This window comes from Gymnoscopelus microlampas (genome assembly GCF_963454915.1).
Source record: "Gymnoscopelus microlampas genome assembly, chromosome: 4".
Lineage (NCBI taxonomy): Eukaryota > Metazoa > Chordata > Actinopteri > Myctophiformes > Myctophidae > Gymnoscopelus > Gymnoscopelus microlampas.
Genome location: NC_139941.1, coordinates 40,351,006 through 40,374,989, shown reverse-complemented (window position 1 = coordinate 40,374,989; position 23,984 = coordinate 40,351,006). Strand labels below are relative to the sequence as shown.

The window sequence follows — 23,984 nt, the reverse complement described above, 5'->3', positions numbered from 1 at the left end:
CCATGTCAAGGACCCTAAAATGACATTTAGCAAACAAATAGCAGATCTACAAGCTCGTAGTGCGGCACTCGGTGCCACGCTATGAACTTGAATATCTGCTATTTTTGAATAGCCAAAGAAGATGCGTTCCCGCCCCGGTTTCAATGGATTAACATACTGATCTTTCATTCACTGTAGCAGCATATCTCCAAATAGAATTACTGGCTATCACACAGGTAAATAAGGGTGACAGTGGGCTCAGGAGGTAGAGCGGCCGCTTGGGAATCGGAAGGTCCCCCACTACAATGCCCGGCTCCCCCTGGGTGCCCTTGAGCAAGACACTGAACCCCCTTACTGCTCCTGATGAGCAGGTTTAGTGTCTTGCATGGTTTCCTCCACCGTTGGTGTGTGGGTGAATGCAGAGCCTTGTATTAGAGAGATTAGATTAGTCACCTCGGGGGCAGAAAACAGCGCTGGTCACTTGATTCATGTAAACTTGTGACAAAAATAGTGACAAACGCTCATAGACTCCAGTGCATTCCGTAAACTTCCGGTTCAGAGCTTTGTCACTATTCGCCAATAGAAGGCTCTGTAGAAGACTGGCCCGATGAAGTGAACGGAGGTGACTCTCCTTATATGGCTCTGGGTGAATGTAATGCACGGTGTAAAGCACTTTGGATGAAGGTGCTGTATAAAATGCACCACTTACCATTTTCCAGGGGGACCCCAGGTAAAAGGGACCAAATGGACCCTTATACGAGTCTGTAACTCCAAGATTGTACACTTTATATGAGTAAAATTAACACTGAGGATTTTACCGTGGCCAAATGCATATCAAACTAGGGTTCCTTGAAATTAAAAAGGTTGAGGATCACTGCAATAGGGGAGTCTGTCGTGATGCTAATGATGCTAATGATGATTCTCTCTGACCAATCAGGAGTCTGCAGTGTTTCACATCACCTTTTGGCATCACCTCAGCTTGGAATCTGTACAGAGGTGATACAAGGTACCAGGTATAACTTTTGTCCAATGGAAAACCACAAAAGGCGAGTATAGTGTACTCAGTATGGCTCTCTTGCTATCTAATGATAAATGGATAGAGCCCCCCCCCCCCCCCCTTCAGATGCAATTTTTTTCACCAAGACTCCCAACTAGTAGTGTACGAGGCAGGTGATAAGACCCCCCATGGAGCTCAGCAGGGCTGTGTGCAGCGAGATCTATCCGTGCACTCCTCTGCTTTCTGTTTTCCTTTGCTAGTGCCATTTCTCTCCGGGTCCAACTTTTGGCAGAAGTGTTTGTTAACAGGACCTCATAGTCACCTGCTTGCGAGGGCCACAGATGCGCCTCTGATCCAATCTGCCAGCTAATAAAAAAGTGAGAACATAACGGGATAAATTCCAACAGGCAAGCTCAGCAGAAAAGATGGCACAGGTTGGATACCTTGTGGTGGGTGCCACAAGCTGCTTTATTGAAAACGTGAGGAGAATTCTTACCCCAAAAAAGTAACTCTGCAACGTTCACATGTGCTGCGTTTCAGTGTTCATTTCCATGACCTAAATGTGGTCATGGAAATTGCAATCGAGGATAGAAACTGGAAAGGAATCGCTGATTCTACTGCCCCAGAGTTGTTGCACGGCTTGCAGAACCTGGCAGCTATTCAAACTCATCCAAGATACTGTAGCTGTTTGATATTTTAATGGAACGAAGGGTCAGTTTGATTTGGAAATTGCATAAGCACACATTGCTGGTTGCCAAATCATACTCACACTGTACAATTCGCAGTTTAAATATCAGCAAACTGGAGCTAAATTACTTCTGTCTAAACAGAGGCCATTTGACGAGATTTTGGTATAATACATATTTTAGTCACTATCAGACTTAATACTTATTTAGTTAATCGTCTAATTTCTATGGTGAATCTATCCGACTTGAAAAGCTATTTCATAAAATGAAGGCAAGGCTTCAATGGCAGCCAATAAATGAGTAGGCATTTTGTGGGTCTTTCATCACATTATTCCTCCCCGTAGAGTCAGGCCAATAGCTGCTGATTCAGTCCCCTGTTTATAGTCAATGATGATGGCTTTCAAATGAGATTGCACCATAATGGATTGGGTATGAGTGTCAAAGACCACAGAGAGAGATCTTTATGTTGTGGTCTTATATATCTGATATAAGGGTTGCTCGCTCGCTTGGCACGAGCCAGCTACTGTACAGGAGGAGTAAATGCACTGCCGTCCATGCTACGCCATGAGCAGTTCGCTATCTAATTCTATTAATACCTTTATGGGGGCATGTTATGGCTTTTCTGTGTTGCTTTAGAAGGGGACAAGATTTAAGCTGTGTAGGGGATTGAACTTTAAGTCTGGTCTCTTTCTATGCAGTAAGAATCCCCCCACCACACATACACACACACACACACACGGGCACATAAAATCAAAGAAAGCTCTATAAACTGCGAGCAAGCAATAAATCGGGCCTGAGTTTAAAGCACGGTACTATATCAGGCCTGGGCCGCGTAGTAAAAGTCAGTCACCTGCGGCAGGGCACTGGATCATCACTCGTCACTCAACGCAGGTACATGCTGATGAGTATTATGCATTATTAGCCATACAGAGGCACAGGGAATCGTTCAAATGTGCAGGTAATATTAATGCCATTATACAATTAGGTTAATCATTGTTATAAAAGCATTATCAATTAGTTGAGGGATTCTGTGACGGGCACCCATGGTGGCTATTATGAAACTACAGCTGGCATGTTAATCCAACATTTACAGTAATATACGTGATAAAACAATTCTATGGAAATAAATGACTAAGGATAACCCCACCGACCACGCACACACACACACAAATGTATTCAGAGTCAAAATAATCCAACCGTTACAGCAGACTCCAACTAATTCAAAAGTCAAATCTGTGGAAGAGAATGCACTGAGAACTAAAGTGCACCTTTCACCTTGTCTCTTCCACTAGATTACACCTCAGTGGGCCGAGTCTGACCACTAACCTGTCCAGCAGGGCTAAAAGGCCATGCCAGAAACGTCTCTCTCTAGCCCCCAGGGGTTTTTACTGCATGCAATATTACACTACGTGTTGTGAACAATCAATAATGCTGTACCCCAAGTGACATCACCATGTGTGGACAATTCGATTCTTTTATCACGTACACTTTTCCACACCTTTAGTTTTTTCAGGCCATCACTGGTTGCATACAGTACATTAATTATTCATTGTCCATTGGAACACATAATGAAGCGTAATGGCATATAATCTGTTCACTGATGCACTGCCTTTAAAACATGAAGCAAATTGATTCTTCTACAGTAGCTTGGTATTCACGTATTGCATGATAAACAGTAGTACACATGCACAAACACACTCAATCAAGCTCAGACAGACACACACACACAGACACACACACACAGATTCCACAGATAGCTCAACGTTTCATTCAAGTGTGCAAAATGTGTATAAACAAATATTTTGTGGAACGTCCTCAGTCGGAAGCAAATTATTAAACAAATAACAATCAGCCACGCTTATCTGTGTGCATGCGCGTGCATGCACCCCACCCACAAACTAGCACCAAATATGGCACACGTAGCAGAGCCATGCCTATACAAACACCAATACACACACAAGCATGCATGCACACGTATGTCTGTGAAAAGCTGACACTGTGAATGTCACCATAGCAAAGACAATTGTCTTTATAACCATGACAAAACAGCACTCAAACAATGTGGTCCTAGTGCCATGTGTCATCATTTCATTGGAATATCTTAAGGGGAGAGCGGACACCATCCAAGAATGCAAGATCATATAAAGGAGTCTTTAGAGACACTTATGAATATGAACACAATGTTCTTCTGATCAGTAGCTTCTGATGCCAGAAGCTACTGATCGCCATGAAACTCGTGTTTGTGCAATTGAGCTAGCCTGGTTCCAGACAAATCTGCCTTTGCAAAATTGCATCACACTTTAGCCCTCGGCAGATCAGGTCTGGCCCCCCTCAATAGAGATTTAATTTCTCTCCCTCCGAAGTCGTGAGGGACCAATCAGGGCCCAGTATCCAAATGTGGGCGGGCTTATCACCTTATTTGGAGCAATGACGTACAATGCAGGAGACTCATTTTCAGTTTTTCACAGCAAAGATGGATGCCGCCATAGCATCGGTAGTAAACGCGTTAGAAAATATTTATTTTCTAAAAGACGAACAAACAATTGCCCTTAAAGCTTTTGTTGGAAAGAAAGATGTGTTAAGATTAGTTTCATCTGGTTACCAGACTAAATACGAGTGGAGCTAGCTTTCGTTGTTTACTATTTCAGCACCGGCGCTTGTGTGTGACGTAGCAGGAAGCACTGCTCTGATTGGTTTTAGGTCTAACCAATAGAGTCCGTTTGGATCTTTTTGTAACCGCCCCTTGGAAAAAAATCTATCGTTGATAGGGACCAGACTAATATCCACGGAGTGTGTCGTGTGATATTGTCTGGCCACGCGAGGCTACAACTGAGCAGATTAGTGATCTGGATAAAAACATGTTCATAAACCAGTACCTATGGCTTTTCTGGTGGAAGCTGCTAATGTTGACTATCAATTGCATTATGAGTTTTCTTTGCCGTATTTAGAGCTACTGGGCCGCGACCAGTTATTTGACTTATTCAGTGATTGTACTCTCTCTTGGCCTGCACCCCATCAGTGCTGGTGTGCACTCTTTATTCACTTCTTATCGATCCACATACTGTAGCTTTCCACAGAACAGAATGAACATTTTGTGTGGAAAGAAAGTTACAGAGCAAGAAGTGAGGAATAAGCTAGAAGGCATTTCTCCCTTTTCTAAAATGTTGTGTTAATGTATTCACCTATTTTCAAAATGATGTATTTTTTGTGATCAGGGAGAGTGACGTATATATGTAATAACACTCTGCTGCAGACAGATGAACAGCTGAATTGCACCAAGGCATTTAGTAAGGTGATTTTTTCTTTTGAGTTTTTTTTTAACACTCAACATTAGATACAGGGCTGTGTATGAGGTGGGGCATTGCAGCCTCATATTTACATTGTGCCCCCTCTGTAAAACTTGTGCCCCCTCCTCTAGCTCTATGAAGCATCAGGTAGAAGCAGTCTGACACACGCATGTATGCTCATCACACAACCACAGCACACACCCGTTGCATGCCAGAGTTGAGCTGGCTTTCAACAAGTTGAAAACAACACCACATGCAGAGAAACGGAGCGTCTCTGTTTCACACGCGCGCGCGCACACACACACACACACACACACACACACACACACACACACACACACACACACACACACACACACACACACACACACACACACACACACACACACACACACACACACACACACACACACACACACACACACACACACACACACACACACACACACACTTAAGCAATATCTACATTCTGGGCAACAGGCACATGAAAGAGAGGGAGAAACGGAGCGTGGTTTATTTACTGACTAAAACAAAGGGATGTTGCTCGCTTTAGCAGTGGACGAGCAGAGGGAATTTACATCGCCCATATCGTTGCCTTTTGCGATACTGAGATCGCGCACGTTCATACCGCGATAACGATACGATAACGATATATCGTGCTGCACTAATGTATATTTGCCACATTTGCCATTGCCTGCCTGCATGGTGTGCACTGTAGCTCATGGTACCCCAAATAATTTCAGAGACACCGTTAGTGATTTAGCTCTGGATCCGGCCTTGATTAGATATGCACATCCTTAAAAGTTACTTCACTGCATTTCTTCATTTGCATATAAACCATCTAATAGCAAGACATAATAATGAATTATCAATGATATGTAACCAGCCTAATTGCCAGCACAATGATACCAGAAAACTAATTATGCTAATGACATCAGCTTATACATTATTTGCATAGTCATTTTTAATGCTCTTGAAACTCATAAGTGCCTTTCCAAAGTACTTTTTTTTCCTTCATGCGATTCCTTTGAGATGGGAGGAGCAGATATGTAGGAATGTAGAAAGCTCTCTATTCTCTGAGGACATTAAAAGGAGTAATTAGACTTGATAAGGCATACAGTTGTGAGTGGGAACACACTGTCACCATCATTCATGCAACACAGCAGGGAAATATCAAATTAGAATCCAAATGCAGGAACACACTGATTAAAAGCCATAATCCTGCCTAATCCAATTTAGTCCACAGTCATCCTCTGGTCTACAATCAGAGAGACGTGCTCGAATCATTTTAAGACATATTATAATTACCAGCGGAAACAGTACCGTATATATCTACACGTTTTCATTGTGTGATATTTTGCGAATCAAAACAAGCTACTGTATTGTGACACCCACTCATTCCATATAGTGTAGGCCTAGATCCCAGATTCAAGGGATGTATTAGTCATGCTCATGTGTGTGAAATGTTGGTGTGCCAAGCTGCACCAAAATGCGCTTACAATCTATACGACATATATACTCACAGAACGGCTAGCCTCTTACAGAGCCTCTGCGTAAAACAAAAAGATCTGTCAGTTGTGAGCAAGTATTTACAGATTAACCCATTACGACCTGAGGCCGATTCTACAAATGTCTCCTGAATCCTAACAGTTTTCTGAAAAACTTATGTTGCTATATCAGTGGTGCTCAAACTTTTTCATGTCAAGGACCCCCAAAATGATATGTATTTGGCCGCCAACCCCCATCTCAAAATATGTTGTGCCAGGGACCCCCAGAAGCAAGGATTTGTGTTTAACATGTTTGCTTTAAAAGAATATATTCAAAGATTTGCACACATTTTCACAATTTTAAAAAAATAGCAGATCTACAAGCTCGTAGCGCGGCACGGAGTGACGCGCTATGAGCTTGTATATCTGCTATTTTTGAATAGCCAAAGTATAAAATAATGCTTTTTTAGCTCAAATCTAAAATGACACAGATGTTTTCCCGGTCTTAATCGGTTAAAGACAGTTGTCCTGGCAGTTTGGCCATTGTTCAGGGCTCTGATAGCCTGAGGGAAAAAAATATCTTTGCTGTAGCGTTGCTGTAGTGGCTTTGTGACAACACAGACTACATGGAGGAGATCACTAAACAACGACACACTGAACATACTGTGGGGGAATTAGATTTCCCAGTATTCCCTGGGGGCGCAAGAAGAACGTGTTATCGTCTTTTATTTCGTTGTTATTTTAATAAGGGAATGCGTTGGGGGGATTGTGTTTATGGAGCTTTTATGTGTAATGTTGTGCCACGGTGTTCATTTGGTTATCTATTGACATGTGTTTTGGTGTGACACCATGACTGTCAGGTGTGTTTGTTTTGATCACCTCCTCTCCATTTTCTCTGTGGTTTTAAGTTGGTGTAGGTGTTAGTGTTTTCGCAAGCTGTTTTAACTGCAAATAAAATAGTTATTCCTAAAAGCCGTTGTCATGGCTACTTCTTCACGTGAGCAAAGCACGGGGTCATTAAAATACTTCATAGCAGGAAGCTGTTGAAGACGGGGAAACAGATCACAGGAGATTTCAGCTTTCAATTTATGCTCCAAAAATGTTATGCAAATTGCATAAAACAGCGTAATTTGTAGAAAATAATGGAAAATCATGATGTTACGTACTGTATCACAATTGTATGATCGTGTAACACCAATTAATTCGAACATCTGTGGATTTTCTAAAGCTTGTTGAAGTTCAAAAGAATAGGATAAAGGTCAGTCTCTCATTCGTCCATCGGGGCAACCCCAGGCAGTACGACTCTCATGCGTCTATAGGCCAACCCCAGGCAGTACGTCTCTCATGCGTCTATAGGCCAACCCCAGGCAGTACATCTCTCATGCGTCTATAGGCCAACCCCAGGCAGTACATCTCTCATGCGTCTATAGGCCAACCCCAGGCAGTACGTCTCTCATGCGTCTATAGGCCAACTCCAGGCAGTACATCTCTCATGCGTCTATAGGCCAACTCCAGGCAGTACGTCTCTCATTCATCCATGGGGAAGCCCCAGGTTGCACTCTGGTGATGTATAACAGCAAAGGTTGAGTCTTAACTCTTTGCCTTAACCCATTAAGGCCTGAGGCCGATTCAAAAAAGTGTTTCTAAATCCTAATCCTAATATTTTTTCACGATTTTTCAAAAATAGCAGATCTACAAGCTCATAGCGCGGCACTCGGTTTAGAAGACATTTGTAAAGTTTTGAAAAAATGTTCATGATTTTTCAAAAATAGCAGATCTACATGCTCATGAGTTTGTATATCTGCTATTTTTGAATAGCCAAAGAAATCTAAAATGACACTGATGCGTTCCCGGTCTTAATGGGTTAAGAGTTGTATAGATGTTGTCCACACTGCACTCAAAAATACTAACTGGACTGTCATAGGCCATGCAAATTCTTAAAATGTGTGTGGTTTATACTAGAAGAGGCAATAGTAGTGCTGGAAAGATAATATATGGCTTGTGCTGTTGCTACTGTACTACCCTTTGCAACAAAATTCACGAACCAAAGAGATATTCCCATTCCCTCTGGTGGAAATTTTGATACAAAATGCCTCAAAGTGCATACATTATGTATTTTCTGCATGAATCGCCCCAGTCCAAAATACATCCCTAACCATGTCAGTTGATAGCTTGGTAGTGCCACATCAAAAAAAGATTAGAGGGTTAAGAGAGATCTCTGTCAGGGTCATACATAAGTTATAATAATGAATGAATATCAAATTAGAATTCAATCCCACACAGTTAACAGCATAATTATACAGTGGGTGACCATTGACTTTGTCGTTTTTTTTCATTCTTCTCATGCGTTTCATGCAGGGCATGTATGATTTCCACTCTGTGCCACTAGGGGCAGCAGCGGTCTACTGCCTACAGTCCACAGCAAGAATATATTTGTTACTAGTTACTGTATATCCTCTCCAAACTGTACATACATTACTTTACACTTTTGTATTATGTTTTGACTCTTGCTTTGGAAAATGTAAACGTATGTTTTATCATGCCAATAGCTCATTTGAATAGCAAAATTGTTTGTTTTGGGGTTTTTAGGCACTGTTTTTCCTAGAAAGACAGAGAAAGATCCTGTATGTTGCTTACAGTACAAGATGTGACATTTATATTAAGCAAAATATTAAGCAAATAAAGTTAGATAGCATGATGCTGCGCTTAACATTAGTTTAATTTTAACGTCTTAATTGATAAAACGAGACGGGAAAATAAACGTATTTTTTTCTCTTGCCAATAGATTGGGTTTTCTGTTCAGCGTCGGGCAGTCAGGAACACATCTCTGTCATTTTAGAAATGTTCAGACACACATTGGTTTCTGTCTGTCTGTCTCAAAAGTCTGTGGAGAGAGAGAGAGAGAGACAGACAGACAGACGTCTTATATGTTTTTTTTTTCTCGCATCAATTGTTGTGTAGTAAGATTCCAACATTTTCCACTATAAATGAAACAGCCCAGCTAGTGTAGCGGTTAAAACTGATGTCCGGTGATTTTTCGACCCGTGTTCGAATCCCACGCGATGAGCATACAAATTATTCATTCTCGTCTATTAGTTTGTATTGGCCAGTGCGTTATATATATATAATGTATGTATAATGGATTAATATTCATAAAACCAACAGACAGACTTTTATTTTAAAACATAGCAGATCTACAAGCTCGCAAAGCATCATGGTGCAACACTTTGTGAGCTTGTAGATCGGCTATTTCCACTACTACTTTATGGGACACTGCTCTCTCTCTCTCTCTCTCTCTCTTTAGTTTGATGAACATTGAACCTCATAATAACATCACTCCGTTCGCGACTGCATACAGAACGTGTGTCGGCTCTGATGTTTATTAGACAGCATGGACCTCCGCTCAGGTCCTGGAATCCAGAGCCTTATGTCAAGACTTGGCTGCGAGCACATCGCACGGCAGAAAGCACAAAAACCAAAGTGGCACAGCCTGTCATGTCAGATAACCCCGAGCCACTTTGGCAGTTTTTATAAGACAGGGGTTATTGGCGTCTTTTTGGTTTGTTTTATTTTATTTCCTCGTTTATAATTATTTCCTCCTCAATATTGTTTAAGAATTAATGTGCTATCCATGACATGCTGTCACCAGTTTACCAGTTCACTGTCTGTTATTTAATGATGATCGAATATTGGCTAAATGTTTACAATTTCTTCTGTCCAAACAATGAAAAGCACTTAGAAAAGGCAAGTGAGTCTCTCTTTAATTAAGCATGATGAGCCATGTGTTTTCCACAAAACAATTGAATATCATTGAATATAATGGCACCTTTGTCATACTACTATGTTATTATAGCTTTCAGTTGGCCACCACAGGCACAGACAGTGCGTTTTAGCGCAGCGCGGCCTGGCGCAGCGCGGCGGAGTGGTTGCGTGCGGGGGGTCGGGGGGCTTTCGTGGGAGGGGGGGACGGGTGGATCAGAGCTTAACCCTAAAACCGAAATAAAGTAACAAAAAAAACTCCAATCCGCTCAAGAACCGCGCTCCCCCACTTCCAAAATTAGCACTAGCCTACAACACTGGCCCAGTCTCTTGCCAAACCGGTTATGTTAATGTATGCAGCCTATTCCAAATAAGCCAAGTGAGGAACTCTGCTATCAGGTTCCCCCTCCCCCCTACAGTACCTCTGTAGGCCTATCTCTTCTATCAAAGTATTTGTTCAGATACAAATTCAGAGCGGCCAATTTTGATATTTTTAATGCGCCTACATGAAGTTAGAGGGATGGGCAGAAATGGTGTAGGGTGTAGGCTATTTTCAACTGTTAATGGGTTTTTCTTTCTTCACAAATGAATTCTACTTTGTTGTACAACAGTGTCCCATAAAAGCTCACAAAGTGTTGCATCATGATTTGAATTCCGACTGAAAACGCCACCCTTGCGTCTCCGTGTGTACAACCAAATACGCATCTTTCCTGCACCGATGACGCTTGGGGCTTTTACAGCGCTGCTCCTACACTACCACGCACCGTCAGCAACAAGTGGACATGGAGTAAATGTACTTAGTTACTTTCCGCTTAGTTACTTTCACGTGCATATAAATGAGCCACGCGGTTTTACAAGAATGAAAACAAACGCCTCGCTGTTGGCCATGGATCACATGACGGTCGTCTGTTACGGTCATGGATGAACTCAAAATGTTACTTGAGAGTTCAATCAAAGTAAAAGTACAAAAGTATTGGCAAATATACTTAAAGTACTGAAATATTTGAAAATAGCTGATCTACAAGCTCACAATGCGTCGCAATGCGTTGTGAGCTTGTAGATCGGCCATTTTCAAATAGACTATGTGAAATAGGGCAAATAATGTATGTTTTATAATGTAATGATTTATATCTGCAAAGTAACTAGTAACTAAAGCGTTCAAATAATGGTAGTGGAGTAAAAGTACAATATTTTCCTCTGAGATGTAGTGGAGTAGAAGTAAAAGTAAAAATAGCAGATCAGCATGCTTATAGCGTGGGATTCGAACCCGGGTCGTAAAATCACGCGACATCAGTTTTAACCGCTACACTAACTAGACTATTTCATTTACAGAGGAAAGAGGTACAACGATACTATACAGAAATTGATGCGAGAAAAAAAAACATGTAAGACGTCTGTCTGTCTGTCTCTCTCTCTCTCTCTCTCTCTCCACGGACTTTTGAGACAGACAGACAGACAGACAGACAGACAGACAGACAGACAGACAGACAGACAGAAACCAATGTGTGTCTGAACATTTCTAAAATGACAGAGATGCGTTCCTGACTGCCCGACGCTGAACAGAAAACCCAATTTAAACGCTCTAAGCACACGTAATTATTGCTAGTTATTATTATTATTATTATTATTATTAATATAAGACATCTATCTGTCTGTCTGTCTGTCTGTCTGTCTGTCTGTCTGTATGCATGTCTGTCTGTCTGTCTCTCTGTCACAAAAAAAGTGACTCCAAAGCGGCACCTTGTGGTAGTATTTGGAACTTAAATTTACAGCAAAGCGGGTGAGGCAAATGAGTGAAGTGATTCTCTTATGAAAAGCGACAAAGTCAATGGTCACCCACTGTACATACTAGACCGGTGCTGGCCTACTCGGGCACCATGCAAGTCGGGAATGATGAATGTTGGCTGCTAATGCCGCCAAACATCGTGTCGCGGGTTCGACTCCTAATCCCGACGACCTTTGATGCGTTTCCCCATTTACTGTCAGTCTACTTACTGGTCTACTATATCTATCAATAAAGGCAAAAAAAGCCCCAATAATAAGATAATGTAACAATCAACGGGTTATTTATATAAATGGGCTGAAATGCCTCTCTCTGCACACCCTTGAGTAATCTGTTACACACGCCAAGTATATATTATATATATATATATATATATATATATATATATATATATATATATATATAAACTTCATTTTTACCTCTCTACCTATGTATCTGTGTTTCATGCCTTCTGCGGTAGGCCTACAGTACTGCTATGACACCTGAATTTCCCTTGGGATCAAATACACGCCTATCTACAGTATTTATCTATAACTAGACCATACCCGGTCGGCGCAGCGCATCCGTTGGGGGATATGCGCACATGATCTGGCAACCCGGGAGGCAGTTCGTCCCATAGCTGGGCAGCCCCGTAACCATGGCGACAGTGTTTGACACAAAAACGCTAATAAGAAGCTGAGATTTGATGAAATTGAAAAACGGGCTTCACAGTTGCGTTCAGATGGTAATGGTCAATGGCTGTGTGCAAAATCAGAGCAATTGGTCCAGCCAGTGAGGAGAACCGGGTATCTTCACTCACGTACTCACCACCACTACAGAGGTTACTAGAATTATAGTAGGACTAGACCATACCCGTCGGCGCAGCGCATCCGTGGGGGGATATGCGCACATGATCTGGCAACCCGGGAGGCAGTTCGTCCCATAGCTGGGCAGGCCCGTAACCATGGCGACAGTGTTTGACAGAAAAACGCTAATAAGAAGCTGAGATTTGATGAAATTGAAAAACGGGCTTCACAGTTGCGTTCAGATGGTAATGGTCAATGGCTGTGTGCAAAATCAGAGCAATTGGTCCAGCCAGTGAGGAGAACCGGGTGTCTTCACTCACGTACTCACCACCACTACAGAGGTTACTAGAATTATAGTATGATGATGCCAGCAAGCTGTAACATGCTGGGCATCAGTAAAGAAACGAAATTGGCTAGATGACTGGTTATTAATAACATGTCAAATTAGCTCTCATTGCAGGAAATGTGTCACATCAAAAGCCTTTGAGGATAATGGTTTTGAGGTAGGTAAAAATTGAGTTGGGGAGGCGGACTGGGGAATCGGATCTTCTGTATCAAAGAGGCAGCTATGATCAGAATGTTCATATACATGTGGTGGTGACCCACGTTCATGTTGAATGAAGGGAAAACATGTCAAAACCCAGTATAGAGGCCTTTGCTGCCCCTGCACTGTCATTAACACATTAAGAACCAGAGTTTTATTAAAACAGGGTACATCTAGTGCTGGCGCTTCTTACCATGTACGCTGATATATTGCGTGCTGTAGAAGCCACAACAAGGATGCGGATGTAAACAAAGGGTACGTGCACGATGGTGGAGGGTCCCGTCTATCGCCTGGAACAATAATATTTCTAACGCGATCCGCCATTGCAGAGTGATCGCCCATCGAAAACAGCTTGTTTCTACCATGTTAAAAAGAAATGGAGATATGCTTTTTCTCAGGAGTCATAATGGGAGAGGACGAGAGGTAGGTTTTTTGTCATGGATCCGCATTAGGGCGCCCCGTGTGGAAAAAATATATAAAAAATTGGCTACAAACGGTCCGGACCGTTTATGGCACTCCACGCATGGCTTTTCAAAAACGGTCCGGACCGTTTTTGGCACACAATGTTAGTGTGCAGACTGAAGAAGAATGAAATACACAATACTAAAATAAAAGGCCAGCGGTGATGGTTAACTAGTTTTGATAAACAAATCCTGTATTCATACAGCAGGTGTACAGACAATAACGTCCAAAACCCTGGCGGGCTGCAGTACACAAATGATAATGCCATTGTGAATATAGAGATCAGAGTATTCATGGCTGGGTGATTAACCCATTGAGACCGGGAACGCATCCGTGTCATTTTTCTATTTCTTTGGGCTATTCAAAAATAGCAGATCTACAAGCTCATAGCGCGGCACCAAGTGCTTGTATATCTGCTATTCAAAAATAGCAGATATACAAGCTCATAGCACGGCACCGAGTGCCGCACTATGAGCTTGTAGATCTGATATTTTTGAAAAATCGTGAACATTTGTGCAAATCTTTAAATATATATATATTTTTAAAGCGAACATTGGTAACTCAAATCTTTGCTTCTGGGGGGTCCCTGGAACAACATATTTTGAGATGTTGGTGGGGGGTCGGCGGACAAATACATATAATTTTGGGAGTCCTTGACGTGAAAAAAGTTTGAGAACTACTGATATATTCAGTGGTTAGGATTCAGAAGATGTAGAATCCCCAGAAGAAAAGATTTGAGTTAAAAATGCTGGTTTTAAACTAACTAAATATTTGCACCAACTTTCACGATTTCCCCCCAAAATTGCAGATATACACGCTCATAGCGCGGCACTCGGTGCCGCGCTATGAGCTTGAATATCTGCTATTTTTGAATAGCCAAAGAAATCTCAAAATGACACGGGTTCTTTCCCGGTCTTAATGCGTTAAGCATCCAAACAGATGGACACATGGAGACAGGCTTATCACCTAGGACCACACACATCCATATCAGTGGCTCTCAGCTGGCCAGCCAGGGCCTGAGATGACCACAACTGCCAAATAAAAACACCACAGGCACTGGTTAATGTAGCCAGCCTGGCCTGTTCATTTCACTGATGAAAGAGATTAGTTTGAGTTTCTCAGTTCAGGAGGAAAGAAAATGTGATTGCCTTATCACACCAGGCCAAACAGTGGGTAATTAAATGTTCCACAGGATGAAAATACGTTTGGCAAATTCGATTGTTATTGCTAAACAACTATAGTAAATTGATTGCTTTGAATGGACTAGACTCAATAGCTTTTGTATAGTGCTAATTTGAAATTATCTCAATTAACAACACTGGCAAATGAGTGCTTTGATAAAATAAACCTTAGCCCAAAACAGCTGGCAGCGCAAATGTAAGCACACTAACAAGCTGAAAACAGGTCAGCTTCTTCCGTCATCAATGTAAATTATGAATGCCAGAAGCAATGAAAATATTAAGAAATAGGCCGTCTGGTAAACCAAGAAAAAGTGCCTTGAAAATGAATTTCGTTCCCACGTCTGGGCACTACTTTAAAAAAAAAAACGGGAATCTTATGCTGCTGGTTCTGCTTGTATATTTCTTGATATTCATAACTACGTACCTAACATATGAGACACGTATTGATGCATTAGTATACTCAAATGTGAATTTAGACCTTGAAATATAGCAAAGCTTTAAAACAAACAAATTAAACATTACACATGATACATTTCGCTCAACACACATCTCATACATACAAAATTTCAGAACCTACTGTGTAATGAGAGGAAGAAAAATAAAAAAGAACACCCATAATTTCAAATAATACCAAAATGAATAATAGTAGAATTAGATGCATTACAGCTGCACAATATGATATACTATACAATATTTATCACAATACAACAACGTGTTAAGGTCACAGCATGTCTCATGAGTAGGTCAGAACCCCCCAACATAAATAAATTATATGCAGCCTTTATTTTTTGACCGAAACATTTTAACAAGGTTTTCTCCTCTGGGTTGTGTAGGCTGTTAATAAATGCATCCCAGATATACAGAACACATGTATGGACAACACCAAGTTAAGAAATCCACTCACAAAACCTTTCCAAATGATTTATTGCCATTTTTATAAATAAAAGAAATTGCTCCAGTTTTTGTATTTATTTTCCATTATTTTCATCTTCACTTCAGTAGTAATCAACCTTGCCCTGAGTTATGACATCAGTCAATGTCATTCTTTTCAGCAAACTGAAATTCTGCATTCTGTATACAGACCACATACACTACTATAGGCTGTGTAGACAACATTTTGTGAGGGGAATATTGTTTTGATGAGAAAATATTCAAGATTTTTGTAAATTGACATCATTTCGAATTAGAACACAAAAAAGTGATTGAGTCTGAAAGAGTCAGTAACAAAGTTTATTGTTATATATTATATAACCCTTCTTCCCTTCTAGTTGCTTCTTTGACCAGAGATGCTGTGTTGCAGCAGTTAATGTGGTCTGTATCAAGAATAAAGTTGTTTAATTGGCAAAATATGTGGTCTGTATTGAGAATAAAGTTGTTTAATTGGGAAAATAGGGGTTACTTCCAGTTTCCATTGTTGCTGGCTTTATATTTGACGGTGGAAGCTTGTTAGTGGGCTTATTCTTGTGCTGGAACTGAAATGACTCACTTTAATATCTCAATTATACATTTACAACCTATACATTTGAAAACACTAAAGGTGTGCATAAATGGCTGGCGATGCCTTAGGCTTTCATATGCAGTCTCACCCTTCTACAATGATAAGTTCTGTAATCTGTAGGCTACACAAAGTACAAATCAATAACTGACCTTCTTTCTCTCTGATATGCACCATTCAGCACCATGGACAGTGCATGAGTCAGAGTGTAAGGAGAGAGAGGTTATTTTAGTCTGTGGGGATTTTACGGAAAACCTTTTTCAACTCATCATTGAGGCCAGCAGGCTTCTTCCAGTTGTCATGCCTGTTTCAGTTGAAACAAATTAAACATAACAAGGGCCGTCTGTCTTGACGAGCAGCTTAACCCATTAAGACCTGAAGCCGACTCTAAAAATGTCTTCTAAATACAAACAGTTTTCTGAAAAACCTATGTTGCTATATCAGTCGTGATCAAACTTCGTCATGTCATGGACCCCCAAAATTGTATGTATTTGGCCGCCGACCCCCATTTCAAAATATTTTGTTCCAGGGACCCCAGAAGCAAAGATTTGAGTTAAAAATTTTCGTTTTAAAATAATATATACTGAAAGATTTGCAAAAAAATAAAGATTCTTTCAAAAACAGCAGATCTACAAGCTCGTAGCACGGCACAAAGTGACACGCTATGGCCTTGTACATCTGCTATTTTTTAATAGCCAAAGTATAAAACAATGCTTTTTAGCTCAAATTTAAAATGATACAGATGCTTTCCCACTTAACGTGTTAATGCATTTGACTGATTACATCCATATTATTCAACCATACCACACAAACAGTTAAAGTCCAATTGGTCAATTGGAATGGAATCTGCTAAATCTGACTAATACATCATGATCACATGACTCCAGAGATAATATGTACCGATTTGTGTGAGGTTTTGACAGAACTTGTAGGAGTAGTAGTAAAAAGTGTGTTTTGAAGGAAACGTGAAAGGACCTAGTCTGGCACTAATGGCAGGGGCATATGTGTGAGTTGTGTCATGATCCAAGGAATGCAGGGAAAGATGGATTTTGTTTGTATGACCTAATGTTACAGGCCAAAGTGGCCATGTGAAGTGGGCGGTTAAGGTGCTACCATGAGGCCAATTTGACAAAATTGGTGGGTAGCTACTGGCTACTTAGATTTTCATGGCAATCGGATGCTCATGATTTTTGCAGGCATTTTGTGCAAAACAGGCCCCTTGTAGTCATTCGGAATGGATTCTAAAAAATCTGACAGATACAGTAGGTCTTGATCACGTGACAACAGACAGTAGCAAACTCACAGGAGCAAAAATATAATTATTAGTAATAGCCATGAGGCCGTTCCGGCCTTATGGCTATTACTAATAACTAGACCATACCCGGTCGGCGCAGCGCATCCGTGGGGGGATATGCGCACATGATCTGGCAACCCGGGAGGCAGTTCGTCCCATAGCTGGGCAGGCCCGTAACCATGGCGACATTGTTTGACACATAAACGCTATTAAGAAGCTGAGATTTGATGAAATTGAAAAACGGGCTTCACAGTTGCGTTCAGATGGTAATGGTCAATGGCTGTGTGCAAAATCAGAGCAATTGCTCCAGCCACTGAGGAGAACCGGGTAGCTTCACGTACTCACGTACTCACCTACTCACCACTACAGACAGAGGTTACTAGAATTATAGTAGGATATCAGAGCCTACTAATACTTAAAAAAAAACACAACACATCAACCTGGAAGAGGTCTGAATGTGAGCATACTTCATTTTATGGCAATGTGTGTACATTAAAAAATGTACACATAAAAAGTAATGTCTTTTGTCATGTCTTACCTTAACATGAACTAGAATGCATAGTATCTAACCACAGGCAATCAACCCATCAATGGGTAACAACAAGGTTTCAAATAGTCAATGTCAGTCTGAGATTTGACAGTTTCACAGCCATTAGCATGAGATGAATCTGTCATCACTCATGGTGGACCTCTCGTGATGAAAGTAGAGAGTGGTACTGCTGCAGCCATCTGAAATGACTTCATCACCTCGGAGAATGCCACACAAACAATGTGTTCAATTCTGTGAGAGCTGTCAAGGTGATTGTGTCCTCATTTTCATCTTCCTTCAGCTCAAGCTCAAGGAACACTGTGTTGCACTGGGCTTTGAGCAGGGTGATGTCTATTAGTTTGTCGTACAGTTAGACACACTTTTCCATCATAGTCGAGTTCAATGAAATGGAATGAAGAACAATCAAATGCCTGGATTGCTCCTCGGCAATCAGTACTCTCCTCTGGGATGAGCAGCACAGCAGGGACTAAGCAAAGCAAAATTTATGTTTTCCTAAATGGGGTATGAATTTCACCTAATGCATTTCTTTTCCCCAGCTGAAAACGCCAAGGCGCTCACCTAAAAACGAGTTGAGCATCTTTACGGGTGACACTCATTACCTTGGTTGTTTATTTATGTATTTAAATATTCATTATAACATCATTTTGACATTTAATATTGACCAGGGATTGCCCAATTGCACAATTGACACCCATGCTTCTTGGGTGTTTTTAGAAATTATATTACCTGTGTCCAGACATGGCAGATTATAAATACTGTATTTGTCCGGGCTATAGAGTACATTACATTCCAAAACAGTTAAAAAAAACACCTATTCAGCATGTGGCTTCTATTCATTTAAATGGGTTGACAAACTGTCCAGACCCCTCATCACACAATATGGTTAGAAAAAATGTGTTCTAAACCAGCATTATTAACATCAGACTCAGCCACTTACACTAATGGACATGCATTTTAATTAAGTGTGTGTTAATTATCTAAATTACTTAGACTCATCCACAGAGTCTAATTAATACCTATGTGAAGCTTCAGTGAACTTAGCCTATTCCAATAGATAAAGATGTGCTTTCCCTGTAGAATGGTTGGCTAACCTGTGTGAAGCTACTTTAATTGCAGAGGCCAGGCAAAAACGATAACATCAGAATCCAGTTTCTTCGAAGTCATACACAAACAAAGTACCCTACAAACAAAGTACTCTGTACACAGAAAACGATAAGGTTCAGGGTTGAAGGTGTTCATAGTCACAAACTGTACACATACAGTACAGATACAGATGTGCCACTTCAAAACTTCACACGTTACTGTTCTTTCCCTGAAAGTCCCCTGAAAAAGCATTTTTTTCCCTCCCTTTTCTGCCCTTAAAATGCACTGTTTTGCCCCTGAAAAGAAGTTGTCACTACACACCCCCGTTTTTCCCTTCAACAGACATCCATATACAGAACAAAAGAATGTGTGTTTAAGAAGGTGTCAGACTCATTATGAGGCGAAAGGTGATTTGACCAGTTGCTCAAATTAATTAGCATCATAAAAGCAGTGATCATCAAAATAATTCAGCATTTTAAATGCCCTTCTTTGTCCCTCTTATTTCCCTGGGAATCCCCTGAAAATTTACTGTCTTGGCGATGGCAGGACATGTGAAGTTTTGAAGTGGCACATCTGTACAAGATCAGTTCTTGTTTTTCAAGAAGCTTGAAGTACAATCATTTCACTGCCTATAGACGAATCCACAGAGCGCTCCCCTGGCTCACAGCGGCGCAATCATAACTGCAGTGTCAGAATGCACAGCGCAGCAGGAGTCTGACACCGCAGCGCTCTGTGGATTCGTCTATAGTGCTGCTACCAACTGTATAGTATGTGAATGTGACAACAAAAACCTTGGAACCTTGAACTAATTAAGTTCTTTGTATGTCGGCCCGAGCCGCAGCGTGGCGGTCCGAAAAAAACCGAACGGCAGCCATTGTTGTTCTGCGAGTGCCGTGACTTCTTATTTTGGGTTTTAAAACGGTCTCAAACTTCTTTTTTGAGGCACGGAATTTACTATTAAGATATCGTTTGGATAGAATTTAGTTGTTTAACTTCATTTATGTGGTCAATTAATCATGACAGAGCCTATTTAAAAATATAAATTTAGAGAACCGGCAGGGGCGGGGAGTGACACGCATGTATCCCAATAAGGCAACCTATTTTCGGCATGGCCGTCCCAAAAGTCCCGTTGCGTCACATAGTCTGGAGCTCGTCAACATGAACTGCTGATTGGCTGAAGGGGAAAAACGATCATTGGTTGAAGGGGTTGTCAGTCAACGGTATTACTCCCGCCCAATTCCAGCCCACAGCGATTATTGCAGAAAGGCGGTTCAGGCCAGACTCTCTCCTGAAATCAAATGGAAATGAGATTTCCGGAGGGAGGGTTTACCAGGCTAGGTCCGGGCACCCTAGGCTGCAATGCCAGCCTGACAGCATGTCGCGGGTTCGAATCCCGATCCCGATGACCTTTACTGTGTGTCACTCCTCATCTCTCTCCCCATTTCCTGTCAGTCTACTGTCCTATCAATAAACGCATAAAAGCCCCCAAAAAAAGTTATTTGTAAGTCAATAAAATACTATGGTTTGTATTTCAGCAACTTAACTACATACTTATTTCATACTACAGTAGAGAGTAACCACACACAAACCAATCTGTAGCGCTCCACTGCCACCCTTGGTGCCTGACAGAAAAGGCCAGAACCCACAGCATTCTCAAAGACTAAGACATTTATACCAGCACCTGAACTGTCCTACTGTATGTTTATCTTCCTGACAACACAGAGGCGTATACCTCGCAACCTTGGTTGATACAGAAATAGCTTAATAAGAAGTGTGCTCTTACCTGAGAGTAAAGATCTCCACAGGAGAGTAGGCTGACACGGTGATGAAGGCAGAGACTGTGTCCCTCTGTCTCATGGGTGTAGCAGGCACCATGACCATGAAGTTGCTATCCAGCCGGTGCTCAGCTAGAGGGGGAGGAGCGGGGTTCTGATACAGCCTCACGTTGCCGATCCGCCTCAGCGGGGTGGTGGTGGAGGTACCGAACAGGCTCTCCTGGCCCGAGCGGATGAAGTTGTCCCTCCTGGCCTCCTCCGAGTGGCACTCCCCGGCTTCTGTGGACTGCAACATGTAGTAGAGCTCCACTGAGGTGCCGTCGGACACCTCTGGGATCCTCTGGCGCCCAGGCACCACGCTGGGCGGACTGAACCAGCCCGCCAGCGGCTCCAGCTCGGCCACGCAAATTCCCAGCTCGCCTCTGAGCTGGCAGTTGCCGCGCACCTCCTGGGTCTCGTGGAAGGCGAACATGCGCACGCACGGCAGCTTGTCGATGGCGCTGTAGTCATCCCAGTCCCTGCCTGCGACGTAGAACAGCACCTGCACCTTGGGCTTGGCTAGGTGGATCTTGTTGTTGATGATGAAGGTCTGCACCTTCCAGTTGAATGTGAAAATGGAGGAGGAGGGGAATGTCCCAGGGTTCTGCAAGAGCTCCAGAGGGACGGGCTGCTCCACGGACAGAGGCCCATAGCTGGCGTTGACCGAGGGCAAGCTGCGGGCCTGGTAGATGAAGAAGGGTTCGGTCCGTGACAGCAGACTAGAGTTCCTCATGAATTCCTGGTTGGCCTCCTTCAGGAAGAACGCAGAGTCTGCGTTGAACACCTGGTAGTTGACGGGTAGGTACGTGGGGATGGAGGCATATCTCTGCAAGCCCTCTAAGATCCGACAGTCGGCTACTAGAAGACAGAAGAAAAGAGCCAGAGTTAGGACAAGCACACAACGGGCACATAGGCAGCAGCCTCCTCTGCCAATAAACCTTTATGTGAATTGTCAGTCCTTTCAGTTAAAATTAGCAGGGCTGCAGTGAGTGACAGAACGACGCAAAACACAAATCATCTCATCTTAGTTCATCCCTAGCAGATTAAGTATGAAATAATGACAGCTGACATGCCATATATTTAGCACAATTGTCACGCTAAATTGTTTGTATAGTTGTTTTAATCCCTTTGTAATCTCTCTGTCAATCTTAAATTAAACCCATGACATATGTACAATACATTGTAAATGCATACACAAATACTCCAGACCGTGGTAAAATGCTGAAATGAGAAGATTAGTGAATGCAACATACAAACCAAGTTACTGTATTACTGTTCCTTAATAAGTGAAAAGTGATTATGCTTTGGAATGTTTCAACTCGTGAAGAAACATTGCCGCATGTTTTTTTGCTCTGTTTATTTCACCTGTGCCTGAAAACATTTTGGAGAATAAATTACATTAAGAAAACAATAAATTCAGTCAGGCCCATAACCTTTGATAAATGCATTTGTCACCTGCTGTCTCCCTTTTTTTTATTGTCACCTGCTGTCTCCCATTTTCTTTATGAAATCTCTTAAATGACCTGATGTCAGGATGACCTACTTTAAAGAGTAATGCACATGTCGATATGGTTCCAAAAGAGGTTAAAGGCACTTGACAGACATCGAATAGATGGCATGCATTGCTAGCTGATGAAAAATGTATTTTCAAATGAATGTTTGCAAATATGCTGCGTGCATGAGTTGTCAGGCAATCATAGCAGGGTGCAAACAAAACTGCTTTAGTTGTCATCGTCAATTCAAAAGCAACAATCATAATTAAGCAATTAGGACAAAACTTCCTCTCCAAACAATTGGGAAAAGTGATTATAAACTTTCTCCTGTGGTGCAATCAGGCTCTATTCTTGGGAGGGGGCAGTGAGGACTGACAGTCCCTTTTGTATCACCTATGGCCCCATGGGCCAAGAAATTGCACTACACACATATAAAAAGGTTTTAATCACATAGAGAGCGAGCTTTGACCTTCTCCTCAAGAGCAATCTGCTGTGTGATTACACTCCCTCTGCACGCTCCCCCATCCTCACGCTGCCAGAGGATTTCAATCCTTAGCTGGGCCTTGTAAATCAATGTCCTGACAATTTACAAATCAGCAGGGGATTTGTAATTCATGGCGCCCCACTTGACCTCGCTGCTGTTCCTCTGAGGCAGCTAGGGGTACAGCCGGCGGGCGGGCAGACAGACTCTCTGAACCTCTGAAGGGCATCAACCACCACTCTGTTTAGGTGGCCTTGGACCAATCAGCACAATAACAGTCTTACTTGAACCACATGAACCCTAGCGTCATGATAGGTTAACATTCAGGAGAAATACGCGAACAGAGAAAGTATATACTGTATGGTTTACGTGGTTAAACCATCAGTTATCCACCTGGAAGTACACATTTCCAACCAAGGACCAAGCCTTTACAGCAGGGACAACAGTGCCGTACAACACAACACAGCAGATCGATGCCTTTTTTGTTTTGCCAGAGCTCTGGTTTGTTTGTACGCAAGAGGCTTTACTGTAGATGTAGTCGTAGGAAAGCTTGGGGGTCCAGCAAGAGTGAAGCAAGAGAGAACCATCAGGAAGCAGTCATCATCATGGTCTCCGGGTGGTAATTGAATCAACTCCGATCCTTGAATTTCCACTCCCATCCCTGAATTTCCACTCCCATCCCTGAGTTTCCACTCCCATCCCTGAATTTCCACTCCCATCCCTGAGTTTCCACTGCCATCCCTTGGCACAGTGGGCAGGCCTGCCACCGCAATCAAAGTGGCCAGCTTAGACGTCTACTCTATCTCATACAATCAATGAGATGT

At 42.1% G+C, this 23,984-nt stretch overlaps 1 protein-coding gene across 1 annotated transcript in view; it reads right to left on the bottom strand.

Moving 5' to 3' along the window:
• LOC311044587 (transmembrane protein 132C) overlaps positions 1–23,984 on the bottom strand; it is a gene marked incomplete at its 5' end in the record, with an annotated part of 208,263 nt that overhangs the window by 134,228 nt on the left and 50,051 nt on the right. Inside the window, one exon of the mRNA XM_084056282.1 lies at positions 21,156–22,044. Coding sequence (XP_083912408.1) covers positions 21,156–22,044 — 889 coding nt within the window. The remainder of the gene's footprint in view (positions 1–21,155; positions 22,045–23,984) is intronic.